This window comes from Sordaria macrospora, chromosome 7 (assembly GCF_033870435.1).
Source record: "Sordaria macrospora chromosome 7, complete sequence".
NCBI lineage: Eukaryota > Fungi > Ascomycota > Sordariomycetes > Sordariales > Sordariaceae > Sordaria > Sordaria macrospora.
The window spans coordinates 918,311-934,410 of NC_089377.1; the positions used below are offsets into that span (position 1 = coordinate 918,311).

Genomic DNA, 16,100 nt, shown 5'->3' on the forward strand with positions numbered 1-16,100 from the left:
CTTGGCATAGATAGGAAATCATTCACTGAACCATAACATGCTTTTACCATCTCGACTATCAATAGCCGAGCGGGTTTCCTCCTCCTCCTCCTCCGGAACATCACTTGATGTGGCCGCCAGCTCCATTGATCGCAAGAAATTGTTGGCCTGCCGCAGAGCAGAATTAGCATAAAGGCGCAATGAAGAAACTCATCCTCATTCTCATCCTCTCCGGCATCACGGCCTCACTAGCGAGAAAAAAGCATCGTCTACAACCACAAGACCAACAACCATGGGAGCTTTCGGAAGAGTCTACATGTCCAGACTACTCCTACTACGCCTACCAAAAACACCCACCTTACTCCTCGGGAAAATATCAACTCCCCTATCAAAGACCTGTGCCAGCATGTCGCAAGTTCAACCTGACCGAGGTCGAGGACACCATCTCGGACATGAAGCAGATCATCAGAGACCCCGATCTCTTCCGCCTCTTTGAGAATTGCTTCCCAAATACTTTGGACACAGCCATTGCCTGGAAGGGTATTGCCGCCAAGGGCCACGGAGATGAGCACTACAGGGAGGATGACTATGAAGAGGAGGTAAGGCACTCACTTGTTACCTGTCCAGTTTCCTTCCATCCTATCCGTTTGCCCAAGACTGATTGATGACTCGGGAATCGCAAAGCTCACATTCATAACAACCGGCGACATCCCCGCCCTCTGGCTCCGCGACTCCTCCAACCAACTCTTATCCTACCTCCCTCTTCTACGCCCTTCGTCTTACTCTTCCAACACCTCCCTCGCCTCCCTCTACCGCGGCCTCATCAACCTCCAAGCCCGCTACATCCTCACCTCGCCACACTGCAACGCCTTCCACGCGCCCCCCGAATCCAACCTCTCCCTTTCTCTCAATCCGTCCACATCCACAGATACTGGCACTGGCACAACGGACTACGTCTACCCATCCCCCGACCCGTCCACCGTCTTCGAATGTAAATACGAACTCGACTCGCTCGCCTCCTTCCTCCACCTGTCTCACGCGTACCACAACGCCACGGGTGACACGCTCTTCTTCTCGTGCGCCAGGAACTGGGTCAAGGCTGTTGATCTGATACTCAACGTTACCGCGGAGCTTCAGGCGGGCACGTACAAGGAGGATGGCAGCGTGGCTTTCTCCCCGTATCAGTTCCAGCGTTCCACATCAACAGCGTCAGAAACGCTGGGGAATGCCGGAGCAGGGAACCCCGTACGGAATGGCACGGGCATGGTGAGGAGCGCATTCAGACCGAGTGACGATGCGTGTAATTACCAGCTTTTCGTGCCGGGGAACATGATGTATTCGACTGCTCTGGAAAGGGTGGCGGAGGGGATTGTAGCGAGGATTGAAGGGCAAGTAGAAAAGAGTGCGAGGTTGAAGAGGATGAGGGAGATGGCGCAGGGGATAAAAAGGGGTGTGGAAAAGTTTGGGAGGGCGGAGCATTGGAGATATGGACGGGTGTATGCTTATGAGGTTGATGGGTTTGGAAGTCATAGTATGATGGTCTGTCGTCTGTCATCTCGTCTCGTCTCGTCTTTGGGCACAAATCAAATCAGATCAAAGAAGGATCGAATCATGATGGCTAACCTCTTTTTTTCTTTGGATAGGACGATGCTAATATCCCCAGCTTGCTTAGTGCGCCGTTGTTTGGGTACGTCGATCGGAACGATCCGATATATCAGAACACGAGACGGTTTGTACTGAGCAGGGAGAATCCGTACTACATGGTTGGACCGGTGTTGAATGGGTAGGTCCATGTCCTCTTGGTATCACTTGGCTTGAGAAGATCGTTGACTGACATGGAACGTGAGCAGAACCGGTGGACCGCATGTAGGCCCTGGAATGGCCTGGCCCATGAGCTTGATCGTCCAGATCATGACTTCGGATGACGATGCCGAGATTGTCAACTGCCTTCAACAGATCCTTTCGTCAACGGATGGGTTGGGGTTGATGCACGAGTCGATCAGCTCCAAGAGCGCCTCAATATGGACGAGACAATGGTAAGTGGAACCTTCTGTTAGCCGCTTGACATGTTACGAGGGGTCCTGGATTTTGTCGGTATCGGGTGTTGACGGTTGTTCTTCGTACAGGTTCTCTTGGGCAAACGGCCTCTTTGGACAGATGATGTTGGATTTGAGGGACAGAAAGCCTCATCTCCTGAGTTTGAGTTATCAGTAACCTCAAGTCAGTCCGGACCAAATCCTATGTAGTTTGTTGTTTTTGTTTTATCGTAGGAGTGTCGAGTTGTTGTAGCTGTGGAATTTCAACATTGTCGGCGACTCCTGAATAGCATCTTCGACGTCACTTCCCGAAAGGGTTAGGGTTCTGTGTACGATAAGAAACTCGATAAGCCGTCAAGGTGCCTGCCGGACAACGGGAAAGCTGAATTCCGTCGGTCTCGAGCGAACCTCTCCAAAGTTCTCCATTCCACAGACCGGGAGCTGGTCACGAGGACATTTGGAAATTGGGAAGAAAAAGCCACAACAGTTTCTGTTCCGTAATCAACCGGCGGTGTTGTTCATCTCATTTATCGTCAAGTGACTTGCAAAAGTGGTACAAACCCGAGTCAGATGATGGAGATTCTGAACTTTTTGGCTTCTTGACCGTCTCTTGTCGGTCGGTGTTTGGTTTGTGGTGTTGCCGGACTTGGTTGCCGGACTTCCAGTGGTGAAGTTCAATCAATGGGTTCCCGAAGCCAAGACAATTGCCAGATGGGTTGACAAGAGAAGCTGAAGAAAGTGCAAAGAACACCAGCAGAACTCAGGTGTTCGGCGACAGAAATGGAAAGCACTCCCATGGATGCGTAAAGTCCCGTCGTCCCGGGAAATCTTCTTTGGGGGAAGGTGCATTGCCAGAATTGCCCCGCACCCCCGGAATCGAGCCAGCCCGCCCATCCCGCCCCTGACGGCTTCTGGATCCCCCCAGTCGTTTCCCTTCTCAAGCCAACCCACCCGGCAACAACCCCTCCACTCCTCTTCGTCATTGGCTTCCCTTCATAGCCAAAACAAGCAGTTGGAGAAAGTTCCCCTTCGGCCGGTTTACCACAACTGTTGAAGTTCAGCTCACAAACAGTCATTGAGAGTAGCAAAAAAAAGGCAATTACATGAAAAACAAAGTCAATCAGCAGACGGCTAATCGGCTTGCCACGAGTGCACAAGAACCACAATAAAAACAAGCAACGAACAGAACAGATCCAGGAAAAGGTCAACAGTCGCTGATGTCACAAGTCAGCAAGTGGACATATCCCCGTCCCCCGATTATCGATAACCGCTTGTTCAACCGACGACGGCCGAAGGAGGGGCCCCGTACGCCCCGTTTTCCCCCTTTCTGCAACCCGGGGTGCCGGGGTAAAACGGTTATTGGCAAAGGTAGGTAGGTACCTGACATACCTTTGTCTTCGACAGCTTCCTTCCTTCTAATGATCTCGAGGGAGGAGGAAAAGCTCCCTCTTTGATATGATCTCAACGCCTCAGTCATCGGAGTTCCACAACAGCATTGCACGCTTGTTGATAGACGATCAGTGATCGTCTCATACGCCAGCAACACTTTAGCCAGTCCATCATAAAAATGGAACTTCTCCTCCAGATGGATCCCAAGCTGTCACGTTGATGGAGGAGATCCCCTTGGCTTTTGAACATTCCCCTGTCAAGTTTTCGTGTTCCTGGCCTTGTCTGACCGTCTCTTCCCGTCTTCTGCCACTCTCCACCTCAATGACCTAGGCTGAAAGGGAAACCTTCTTATCTTGCTGCTCCTCCTCTTTTCCGGCCCTCTCTGCTCCTTCCTCTTGAACTTTTCCTCTTCTCCCATTAGTTTATACCCAAATACCCAGACCAGTGTCCTTGTCTTGTCTTTGCTATCCTCATCCTTACCGGAACAATCCCAATCCACCAACCAGACGACCAAGCATCATCATCATCATACATACATCACTAGTTGCGTATAAGTCGAAGAAGCTCTTTGTTCAACGTCAACGTCAACCCTCGTGACCAAGAAAGCATACATCATCCCACAGCTGCAGAGCGCATTAAGCTAGCTAACTACGAAATCACAACCGGCTTGTTCTCACGATCAGTGTAGCAAGCTTCTTTTTGATCTACCAATTTCACCAGATACACATTATACACACATACACATAATCAGCCATGTCGCCTTCCAACAGGAACGGAGTTGGCGCCGAGATCGAGGGTGAGAAGATCAACACCAACATTGTCACTCTCACCAGATTCCTCACCGAGGAGCAAGTAAAGCACAAGGAAGCCACTGGAGACTTTACGTATGTTAATCCTCCTCACCTTTTATTCTTTCGCATTGGCACCACCCAGCAAGCTAACATGAGAATACCAGCCTCCTCTGCCATGCCCTCCAGTTCTCCTTCAAGTCCATCGCCTACTACATCCGCCGCGCCACACTCGTAAACCTGACCGGTCTCGCCGGCTCCTCCAACACCACGGGCGACGAGCAAAAGAAGCTGGACGTGATTTCCAATGACCTCTTCATCGAGGCCATGCGGTCCTCGGGCAAGTGCGCCCTTCTCGTCTCGGAAGAAGAGGAAGACGTGATCTACTTCAAGGACGCCAAGAACGCGCGCTATGCCGTCGCCTGCGACCCCATCGACGGCTCCTCCAACCTGGACGCCGGTGTGTCGGTGGGCACCATCTTCGCCATCCACAAGCTGGCCGATGACAGCACGGGTTGCAAGGAGGACATCCTCAAGCCCGGCACCGAGCTCGTCGCTGCGGGTTTCACCATGTACGGCGCCTCGGCCCAGCTAGTTATCACCATGAAGGGCGGCTCCGTAAACGGCTTCACCCTCGACCAGGGCGTCGGCGAGTTCATTCTTACTCACCCCAACATGACGATCCCCAAGAAGAGGACCATCTACTCGGTCAACGAGGGTAACTCGCTGTACTGGGAGGACGAGGTCAAGGCGTACTTCAACAGCCTGAAGGAGGGCCAGGAGGACGCCGGTGGCAAGCCGTACAGTGCCAGGTACATCGGTTCCATGGTGGCGGATGCGTATCGTACCCTGCTGTACGGTGGCATCTTTGCGTATCCTGCGGATAAGAAGAGCCCCAAGGGCAAGCTGCGGATTTTGTACGAGTGCGCGCCGATGGCCATGGTTTTTGAGAATGGTAAGTTTTCTTTTGCCCCTGCTCCCGTGGAAGCGAGGAACACGATTGCTAACAGATGTCAAAACAGCTGGTGGTCAAGCCGTCGATAGCAAGATGAACCGCATGCTCGAGGTCGTACCGGAGAATATCCATGACAAGGCCGGTATCTTTATGGGTTCTTATGATGAGGTTGAGAAGGTCAAGAAGTTCCATGGCAAGGCTTAAACTAACTGCCCTGGGTTCGTTCGGCGTTGGATATCGGGATTGGCTTGCATATAGCTGGGATAGCTTTTGTTTGATACTATGATTGTCGTTACCTTCTACCTTGATGAATTGCACATGATCTTTCTTGGAAGCAATTGTTTGGTTCGTCAGCCTCTCTCACCTTTCGGTACTTTTGACCAACTGTAAAAGTCGTCGCCGATGAGTTGTTCTCCTGAATGAATGGAGTTCAGTTCCTGGAATCCATGGGTGGTAATTTCTCCTGCCATCGCATCCATCTGTACCTACCTAGGTAAGCTTATTTCATCTCACAGGTCGGAAGGACATGCGAGCTTCCATCCCGTCCGGTTACTGATGCACAATTTGACAATGAACTGCACCATCCCCAACCTTAAAGAGGTGAGAGGCTCATGGATACCAACGAGCTTGCCCGGAAAGAAGATGCTTGAGCCCTCTTTTTAACGACAATCGACGAAGCACATCTCGAACGGAGATTTCGGATTCGACCAATCATCCGACTAGAGTCGGAGCAGGAACCGAACAGTTCATTCCGAGTTACATGTACATACCTACGCGTGCGCATAATCAACCGTTGACGGCTTCCCGTAGTGCAATGTTCGGCTGATGTTAATGCTAGATAGATAGACAGAGGTTGACAGCATTCCGTGGTGCGGAATGAATGCAGAATGCGGCTCGGTCAACATGTGATTCCTACTTCCATACATGCTTCTCTTTCGCCTTTGCGACCCCTGGACGAACATTGCAAACCTCCCAAGGTGTCTAGCAAGGAATCTTGGGAATGGTTGATCTTGGTTGCCAGTGTGACCTCTCGGTTGCCGGAATTGTTTCTGCTGACAGAAAGTGATTCCAAAACATGGGCCCTTTGTAAGCAATTCTTACCTCTAGAAAAAGGGAAGAGCATGTGAAAAAGAGAAGGAACGAAACAGAAGACAAATCTGAAAATGCGGCTGCAACGCTTGGCGACCCCAACCTGTCCCCAATCATTCCCCAGCGTGCACCCCCTCCTCCACACACCTGTCGTCTGGCGCTAAACCGCATGCGGCAGTGCCTCGGCGCATTTCTGACATCACCTGGGCACTGGACCGCGCTCCATGGCACTTGCCGCTGCCGCCCCCCGGACTTTCCATCCCACACTGGGCACCAGCACCGCGGGTGCTCCACGCTTCTGTCTGTTAGTGCTACCACCGTCCACCGGCCACGCCCAGTTGCACACCAGTAACACGCCGAGCATCTCAAGAGACAAGAGAGATCCCGAGGTTTAAACCACCTGGCGATCCATCTTTCTTGGACGTTCCGCTCGTATCCTTTGCCGCCTCCCCCCTATATATCAATACAAACCGTTTTCCTGTCCTTCCACTTCCGTCCTCCCTTCCTTCCTACTGAACCACTTCCGCCCTTCCCATTATTTCGAGGATACCCATCAAGCAGCTTTGTCTTTGTTTCAGTTGATTTATCTAGTCGAATAATCGTTATAATCATTCAAAATGGGTGGTATGTATTAATTACACTGAGACCGACTTGACCTCCTGCCGCTCGGACACCATGGCTAACATATACCTCTCGCTACAGCTCTCGACAGACTCTCTCAGATCGGCAACCAGATCTCCGCTGGTGTCACCGGTGGTGGTCGTGACAAGATCCTGCAGAAGAACGCCGACGATGTAAGCACGACAACTGCTCGATACTCGAACGCTATATACGCCAAAGAGAAATGCGACTAACACATATACAACTACAGATCGTCGTCACCTGCGCTCTCCGCACTCCCTTCACCAAGGGCGGCAAGGGCGGCTTCAAGGACACCCATGCTGCTGACCTGATGGCCGGTGCCCTTCGCGGCCTCATCGAGCGCTCCAAGATCGACCCCGCCCTCGTCGAGGACATCAAGGTCGGCACCGTCCTCGCCCCTGGCGGTGGCGCCACCGAGATGCGCGCCGCTGCTCTCGTCGCCGGTTTCCCCGAGTCCACCGCCGTCCACACCCTCAACCGCCAGTGCTCGTCCGGTCTCCAGGCCTGTGTCGACATCGCCAACCAGATCCGCGCCGGCATGATCGAGGTCGGTGTCGGTGCCGGTGTCGAGTCCATGTCCACCAACTACGGCCCCGGCGCCGTCGCTGAGTTCTCTGACCTCCTCGAGGGCCACACCGAGGCCGCCAACTGCAAGGTCCCCATGGGTGTCCTGTCTGAGGACATGGCCAAGGACAAGGGCGTCTCGCGCAAGGACCAGGACGCCTTCGCCGCTTCTTCCTTCCAGAAGGCTGTCAAGGCCCAGAAGGAGGGTCTCTTCAAGGAGGAGATCCTCCCTCTCAAGGCCAAGTTCGAGGACCCCAAGTCCGGTGAGACCAAGGAGATCCTGGTCGAACGCGACGACGGCGTCCGCGACGGCGTCACCGCCGAGTCCCTCGGCAAGATCCGCGCCGCTTTCGCCAAGGACGGCTCCATCCACGCCGGCAACGCTTCTCAGGTCTCCGACGGTGCCGCCGCCGTCCTGCTCATGAAGCGCTCCACCGCCGAGAAGCTCGGCCAGCCCATCCTCGGCAAGTTCGTCGCCGCTTCCGTCGTCGGCGTCAAGCCCCTCCTCATGGGTATTGGCCCCTGGAAGGCCATCCCCAAGGTGTTTGAGCTTACCGGCCTCAACAAGGACGACGTCGACATTTACGAGATCAACGAGGCCTTCGCTTCGCAGTGCTTGTGGTGCGCCAACGAGCTCGGTATTCCCCTGGAGAAGATCAACCCCAAGGGCGGTGCCATCGCTTTCGGTCACCCGCTTGGCTGCACCGGTGCCCGCCAGGTTTCTACCCTCCTCTATGAGCTCAGGAGGACGGGCAAGAAGGTTGGTGTTACGTCCATGTGCGTTGGTACCGGTATGGGTATGGCCGCTGTCTGGGTTGCCGAGTAAGCGGTTGTCCTAAAAAATGGGGTCGGTCGGGTTTCATTCTTTTTTTCCTTCTTTCATATAGCATATTTTGTGTCATGATTGTATGTCAAGCAGCTACTGTAACTTTAGAATAACAGCATTTTTTTTTGGATACCATGTGCGAATCATTTGGGCCAATCTCATGTCCCTTTCTTGACTCTTTGCTTGTGATATCTTTTGTGTACGCTGTGAGCATCTTGATAACTGCAACTTTCCATAATGCGTTCGTATGTACTCCGTTACACATCCTTGACGGCAGCGTCATCCGATTAACCGCGCGGGCGGAAGCGGACATGATTCATATCCGCTAGTCATGAGGATACTATGGGGACTTTCTGCTTGTCTGAATGGTGATGTAGCGACGGACGGCGGCCGGGCGGCACGCACGGAGCGACCTCCGTTCGCATATCGGCATATCGGATTCCCTTAACCTCCGTACTGTATAACGTTTGTATGAAATCTCTGAACATATGAACCTCTGTAGCACATGTCAACCCAACCCAATTGACCCTACTGTTCCCTCGCTCGAAGTACCGTACTTTGGATAATCCCCGTCTGACCATGCCACATGCCACATGCCACGTCTTGTCTTGTTTCGTTTCAGCGTTTCACTAATCTGCCATCTTTGTAAGGGGTTCTCGGGCTAGGATCAAGAACATGACCCAGTTACCAAAGTTCACTTTGCCATGCTTTTTCCACTGTATTAGCATGTGTAGTCGTAATCGATGGTCTGTACTACTGCTTTATGAAAGCCAGAAAGCAAACTAAGTTTTAGAAATAACCCGTCGTCGTCGTCGTCACTCGTCGAGTCCCAAAGCAGTTCGAGGGTTCAACAATGTTGGATGGATGTGTGGGGAAAGGGAATTTGGAGATGGGCCAACTTGAAAGAGCCAATGGGGATGTAGCCCATTGTCTGGCAGCCTGCAGCATTGTCTGGGGAATCCCTCCGTTGCTTGTCACCGCTTTTGGGTTTGGCTCGCTCCTTCTCATCGATGGGTATTGGGTATTGAGAATCGAGATCATGGACGGGTGGGATGTGCCGAAGGATGAGACTTGAGAGGTCATCAACCGGAGATGTTGGAAGTGACAAAGAGTCAAAGTGTGATGGAGGCTGTAGATTATTTCCTAGCTTGGAGGTTTACCTTAGTGAAATATGAGAACGGAATAGGCTGGCTTGTGGGGGTTTTCATGTACCCGGGGGTCAGTGATGAGTGGTCTGTATGGGGTCGAGGGGGTCCCAGTGGGGGGGTGTCTGAGCCGCTAACAAAGTGGTTTTACGTAGTCGGTCTTAGTTCGAATTGATAACAAGGGCAGGCTGGCCTGGCTGGCAGGCAAGAGCAAGAGCAATGGCTGGAAGAGGAGGAAATGGAGTCTGTAGTCTGGAGCTCAACAACTCTTCCAATTCAACTTGGGCATCACTTTGTCCAACTTCAAACTTTGACCATCCGAGACCAGTCAGTTGCCTCTGACGGTGTTCGGGACATCAAAACTTGACCATTGGCTTACGCCTAACTTGGTGCTGCTCACTTGCTCTCCCCCACAACAAACAATCGCGGCGCCCACCAACAACGAAATTGACGATTGGTTACCTTACACAACACCCCGAACCACTCTAATCTCTTCGAAATCTCCAGCGAACGAAAAGAAGGCTTCAGAAAACCTCGCCTCTTCACTACTGTACCTACCTACTGAGTACGCCTTCCCGATCTTACGTCCACAATCATTGACTCGACTTGGTACCGATCGGGCTTCCCCGTGTTTTCTGACGAGTCTGATCAGAATTCGGAAAGCGAACTTCGGCCATTGGAACCCGATTTGCGCCCGCTACAAAGTGGAAGTCATTGGGTTTGCGGTTGACCAACATAAAGGACGCCAACAGGACGGACGCCTACTGCCGGCAGGAAACCAGCAGGAAACCAGCAGGAAACCGCAAGCAAGCAAAAGCAACCAACACACGGACACCTCAGTCGGAGCTTTGCACGAACCACTCCAATAAGTCGAAAGCCGGACCAAAGCCCGTTCGCTCGAAATCGATTCGCCTCGCTCGGCCGGACAACTCATTTGAGCTTCCCCCCCCCCCCCCCCACGGCGTCACCGAGTACTGTATATCCTCGCCCAGTTTGAGTAATTCGTCTCTCAGTCCGACGACAGACCAGGAAGCGCCGCTACACCAGTGAGCGCGGGATCGGAGCCGGATAGGATCATTTCCTTACGAGAAGGCCAAGAGGGGACACAGGAAATAAGCACACCACAGTCATGCCTAGGGAAAGGGAGAACAGCGATACATCGGGCGCCCCCGGCCAATCAAAACGGCCGCCATTGAACCACCACGACAGCGGCTCTTCCCAAGCCGGCGGCGATCAAACAGGCAATGGCAGTAGCACCCATCACCACCGCCCAAAGGGGCCCAAGCACGTAGTCGGTGGCTCACGACTGCACGGAAAAGTCCCCTCCTCCAAAGGCCTACACAAACACCATGGCTCGACCTCCATGGTAAAGCTGAATCGTGCCAACACCGCGAACAGCACCCGACAAGGAGGATCACCTACATCGCCTGATCGGCCTCCTTTTCTTGCGCATGGCCACCGCCGCTCAACGTCCCAGGACCTCATGACCGTCACTTCCAACCTCAAGAACACTTCTGCGACAGCGCTGAAGCGCAATCGATCGAATGCCGACGTAGCTGGAATCGGAAAAGGCAAGGCCAAGTCTGCATCCAATCTGCTCAAGCGGTCCTCATCCAACCCCGCCGTCCACAAGCTCAAGGGCGAACAGCGACATAGCAAGGTCCACTTTAACATAGGGGACGACGGTCAGGACGAAGAGGAGGATCAGGACGAGTGGGTAGACGCCAGCACATCAGCCTCTCCTTTGCTGTCGCGACGCGGGTCGACAATCAACGGTGCCGAGACATCAAACGAGAATCACCTGCACCCATTGGCTTCCGCGGTACTGCCCCTAGGGCAGGGCGATAACTCGCGAGTAGCAACACAGGTCCAATATCAGTTCCCTTCACAGCAGCAGCGTGTCCAGCCCAGTAGTAATACTGTTGCCCCTGTCAGCAGTATCTCACAGCAACAGCAACAACAGCGTGAGCAACAGCGGCAGGAACAACAGCAGCAACAACAGCAGCAACAACAGCAGCAACAACAGCAGCAACAACAGCAGCAACAACAGCAGCAACAACAGCAGCAACAACAGCAGCAACAACAGCAGCAACAACAGCAGCAACAACAGCAGCAACAACAACAGAAACAACAGCAGCAACAACAACAACAGAAACAACAGCAGCAACAACAGCAGCAACAACAGCAGCAACGGCAGCAGAAACAACAGCAGCAACAACAGCAGCAACAACAACAGGAGGAACTACAACAGCAGAAGCGGCAGGAACAGCAGCTACGACAGCAACAACAGCAGCAGGAACGGCAACAAGTACAAGAGCAACAGCAAAAGCAACAAGCGCAACAAGCACAACAACCGTACAAACCGCCTACCAACAAGAACAGCAGTAGTCAGACTAGCATTGCGCTTAGTATTGCGCATAGCACTACCAGCCTGACACATAGCCAGCTTCTTACGGAACGGATTCTCAAGCGAGTACCATCCATGATTTCGGCGCCCAAGATGTCGACAGAAAGCGTACAGGTCCAGTTAAACGTCTCACGGCCGACGTCTCCTGCTTCGTCGATCCGTGCCTCCCAAGTTCGCCCAGGAAGCAGTGGAAGGGAGGAGCTACTCACCTCGCGGTTCGTCGGAGGCGATGTTGGATCTACTGGCAATCCCAGTAACACTGGCGAATCCTTTCTTACTAGTATCAAAGCCACGGCAGAGAACGGTACCTTGCGATCAATGGGGAGTCTTGAACATGCTGGCCATCAAGGTTCCAAACCCGGGGCGGACTCGGATGACGAAGGCGCATCAGCTACAGAGATCAGGAGAATTACGCGAAGACGAAACGGCACCCAAACTAGTGTCTCGAGCGGCGTATATGGCATTCCCAAGGATCTAAACAGGACCCAACAGAAACTCAACCTCCAGCGAGCTAGCTCAACCCTGGACCAGCCACATGTCCCACCTCACCACCCAGCCCTCGGCGTCATGGGCGGCATGCCACTAACCCCCGGCCTCCCGCTCAACGGAAACGGGTACGACAACCGCGATACTCGCCTCACCAAAGTCCTCGAGCGCACCGGCATGGAGTACCTCGTCGTCCGCCGCTACCAAAACCCCGTAGCCCGCTCCATAGCACGTATAGCTCAGTACCAGGCTCTTCAAAACGGGTCTCTAAACATGAACGGCGGCGGTGGCGGCGGGCGCTCTTCCCGACCAGGAACTTCCCACTCCAAGCGCGGCTCCGAACTAGGTCTAGGCTTAGGTGGCCGCCCCAGTTTCCTCCGCGATGGCAGAGAGGGACCAAGAGACTCCTTCCTCGCTCAGGCAACCATCAACGCGAACCACCAGCACAGTCACAGCAACTCCATGTCCGCCATCCCCTCCAAGGCCGTCTCTGCTGCGGCCCGGTTTTCGGGATTGGCTAGTGGGATGGGGACCAGGGCTAATAGTACCAGCTCTAGTCTTGATGGTGATGGAGACGGTGGGCCGGGACCGCATGTGGGCATGTTGAATGGTGCCAATGGTGCTCACGGGTCGAGTTCACGGCTGAGCGGATCGAGTTTGGTGGACAGGAGCGAACATGCGGAGACGCAGGCGATTCTGAGGGCCTTGTGGGATAAGAGTCTGGATCTGAGCGCTAGCCAGGAATAGGAGACCTGCAGCATGCTTGGGGCTGGGGCTGTTGTTGGGAGGCTTGGATCGGATATTGCTGCGAGGAATGGGGTGAAGGTTGATGGGGGTGGAGGAGTTGGGGTTGTTGGGAATTTCCTAGTGGGAAGCTTTGACGGTGCGGGTGGTGGTGTTGATGCCGCTGCAAGCGAGGCTTGGGATGCGAGGACCCTTGTGGATGAGAGTGGTGGTGGTGTTGGTGGTGAGAATGGGGGTGAACCGCCGCCGGAGTTGTTGAGAGAAGTCGTGGGGTTGGTTAGCAGTTTCAGTCGAAGTGCGTAGGAGTACTTTCGACGAGGACTTTTGTGGGTTTCATGTGTTCGTCCCTTGAGTTTTTATTGCTGATATATTGGTTTCGATTGCTTTGGAAGGCGTCAATGGGAACGGGCACAACTGTGCGTATACACAACAAACAAACAGGTACTATTGGTTCATAGTTCATTGAATCTCGGTATGAGATCAGGGGGTGGATGTCCTCTGGTGTAGATGGACGGATACACATACTAGACGAGATACATGTCAAGGATACAGACGGGAAGGGAAGGAGGAGCTCGGGAGGACAACATGTCAGCGTGATGTTTACATGAGTTATAGCATGTTTAGGAAGCGATTATTACTGTATTTGATTCTTCATCTGATAATTATCCCAATATCTTAACTGATAGTGGAAGCCTTTCCTCTATACATGGTGTTCTAGGCATGGGCGCAAGCTGGTGATGGTTCGGATATTTCCGTCCGTGCGTCACCGGGCAAGGTTCCCGCTCGCGCTACAGTAAATTGTTCACGTATCGCATCGCTCGAGCCGCGTGCAGTCAACCGATCATCACTTCTCTTCCCAATCCCAATCTCAATCCTTTTGCGCCCGACATACAAACTTCCCACAATTTCAGTCACTTTTCGACAGACCGCCACTTGCGACCCATTTTCAATCCAGCCAGCTTCGAGTCCTAGTAAACCACCAGCGCCGCCCGATTTCGGTACTCAATACCAAATACTCGGAAAACAGTTTCGTCATTCAAGTTGAAGATGGCAGCGCAACTCGAAGCAGAGCGCAAGGAGTACGAGACCCAAGTACGTTTCGTTTACCCATCCCCTACCCCAAAGGTGTCGCCATGCTAACTAAATAACATTTTTCAGCTCGAACTGGTCGATACCTCTCTCCAAGATGACCCCGAAAACGAAGAACTCCTCGCCCTCAAGAACGAACTGGTCAACTGCATCCAACTCCTCAACGACTCGCTCGCCGAACTCAAGGGTGCTTCCGCCTCCTCCGCTGCTGCTCAGAAAAAAGAACCGCTCGCCATCGGCATTCCGTCATCCAATTCAACATCACGGAAACCCTCCGTCCAAGATTCTGAGGAACCACCAAAATGGTCGCGCGAGAACCATCCCGCCTTCAAGAAGCCGTCTGCTACCGCTCCTCAACAAGAGACAGCCAAGGAGGAAGCGCCAGCAGCGCCAGCACCAGTAGTCAACTTCCAAGTCAACGACACCGTCATGGCCCGCTGGCTTTCGGGCGATAAAGGGTTCTACCCCGCCAAGATCGTTTCCGTAACCGGTTCTTCGACCGCGCCGATCTACACCGTCAAGTTCAAGAGCTATGACACGGTCGAGACGTTGAGGGCCAAGGACGTCAAGCCCGTTGTTTCTACTCTCGCCCCCGCCGCCGCTGCCACTGCGTCATCTTCGTCTACCGGCGGCGCAGGCTTCAAGCGCAAAGCCGACTCAGACCACAGCTACCCGATGCCAATTCCCTCCTCCACCCCGGCCTCTTCGGCCGCAGGAGCGGCGGCTATAACCCGCAACTCGGACGGTATCACCTTGTCTGCGGGACCCGAGTTGTATCCTGGTGCGCTGGCGGCGTCGTCAGCGGCTGCGGAAGAAAGTAGCAAGAAGGGTGGAGGAGACTCCAAGTTCGACAAAGACGGCAAACCCAAGTTCAAGAAGATCAAGGCCAACAAAGAGCTGGAGAAGGGCAAGAACAAGTGGCAGGAGTTTACGCAGAAAGCCGGCGGCAAGATGGGCAAGGGCATCCCCGGGGCTAAGAAGGAGAGTATGTTTAGGACGCCCGAGGGGATTCATGGGAGGGGTGAGTTACATTCTTTTTGCTTGGGACGACTGTCTGGGAGAAAGTGATTGCTGACCAAAGACATGAAAACAACAACAGTCGGTTTCACCGGTTCAGGCCAGGCCATGCGCAAGGACCCTACGCGGTCTCGCCACATCTACCAGCCCAACGAAGATCTGGATTGATTTCTGTCGGAGTCTCTGGCTAACTTATTTCTTGTTTGTTCTTGATTCGAAAACCACTTTACGTTACGACGTCATCTCACGGCCACGATAACGAACGGAAATTGTACTGCCATCCGTACCTCACTCAGCTCGGGTCCGGGCGTCCACTGTTCGACTACATCAAGCAACAACATCATCATCAAGCAACAACATGGCCTCAGGCGTTACGGTTTCATCCACGCTTGTTTTGGTTTTCTCTCTCTCTCTCTCCATGTCTTCTTTTCCTTTATCTCTCCCCAACCCTCAAACTCAAGTTCAACTCTAGAGACTGGGGCTAACGTGGATCTTCTCATCAAAGAAAGAAAAAAGGGGAAATTTTATCCAGCTTCCTTGCTTGCTTGATGCTCTCCGGATGAGAAATATGAAGGAGTGACGGGCAGGGCAGACGAAAAGCCAAGAATAAGTTCATGAAATCGGGTTGCCGAGGTTGTACGTGCAGACATAGTATACGTAGCAAATCGCATTTCAGAAGAAGTGGAAGAAGCATACCTGTGAGAGAGGGGGTATAATCACCAACCAAGAGTGTCGCTGTCTCCCTGGCCATCCATCTGTGATATATACATATATATGTATGTCCACTAACACCAACACTCCCTTCCCTTTTCTCTCCCTTGTCATTATATACTTTTCTTTCTTTCTCGCTCTCTCTCTCTGTCATTCAAACGTTCATTGTCCTCGGGTACTTACCTATATGTGTACTAATAGTCCCAAACGATACCCCTTTACTGGTTATTTCG

At 53.0% G+C, this 16,100-nt stretch overlaps 5 protein-coding genes across 5 annotated transcripts; all 5 read left to right on the forward strand.

The window, feature by feature from the left end:
* Positions 1-179: 179 nt before the first annotated feature.
* SMAC4_03434 (uncharacterized protein) lies at positions 180-2,019 on the forward strand (the record flags this gene model as incomplete). The annotated part of the gene is made up of 4 exons (XM_003353069.1): positions 180-578; positions 664-1,518; positions 1,623-1,753; positions 1,875-2,019. The coding sequence occupies 4 exons, from the start codon at positions 180-182 to the stop codon at positions 2,017-2,019; spliced, it is 1,530 nt and encodes a 509-aa protein (XP_003353117.1).
* A 1,379-nt stretch (positions 2,020-3,398) lies between these two features.
* Positions 3,399-5,479, forward strand: SMAC4_03433 (uncharacterized protein). The gene is made up of 3 exons (XM_003353068.2): positions 3,399-4,288; positions 4,360-5,147; positions 5,215-5,479. Exons 1-3 carry the CDS (start codon positions 4,158-4,160, stop codon positions 5,349-5,351), a joined length of 1,056 nt encoding a protein of 351 aa, XP_003353116.1. The 5' UTR covers positions 3,399-4,157; the 3' UTR covers positions 5,352-5,479.
* Positions 5,480-6,420: 941 nt separating this feature from the next.
* On the forward strand, positions 6,421-8,402 carry SMAC4_03432 (uncharacterized protein). Its single transcript, XM_003353067.2, has 3 exons — positions 6,421-6,860; positions 6,939-7,030; positions 7,108-8,402. The coding sequence occupies exons 1-3, from the start codon at positions 6,854-6,856 to the stop codon at positions 8,266-8,268; spliced, it is 1,260 nt and encodes a 419-aa protein (XP_003353115.1). The 5' UTR covers positions 6,421-6,853; the 3' UTR covers positions 8,269-8,402.
* Positions 8,403-10,542: 2,140 nt separating this feature from the next.
* SMAC4_03431 (uncharacterized protein) lies at positions 10,543-13,053 on the forward strand (the record flags this gene model as incomplete). The annotated part of the gene is made up of 1 exon (XM_003353066.2): positions 10,543-13,053. The coding sequence occupies one exon, from the start codon at positions 10,543-10,545 to the stop codon at positions 13,051-13,053; it is 2,511 nt and encodes an 836-aa protein (XP_003353114.2).
* An 891-nt stretch (positions 13,054-13,944) lies between these two features.
* Positions 13,945-15,855, forward strand: SMAC4_03430 (uncharacterized protein). The gene is made up of 3 exons (XM_003353065.2): positions 13,945-14,142; positions 14,209-15,160; positions 15,239-15,855. Exons 1-3 carry the CDS (start codon positions 14,098-14,100, stop codon positions 15,322-15,324), a joined length of 1,083 nt encoding a protein of 360 aa, XP_003353113.1. The 5' UTR covers positions 13,945-14,097; the 3' UTR covers positions 15,325-15,855.
* The last annotated feature ends 245 nt before the right edge of the window (positions 15,856-16,100 follow it).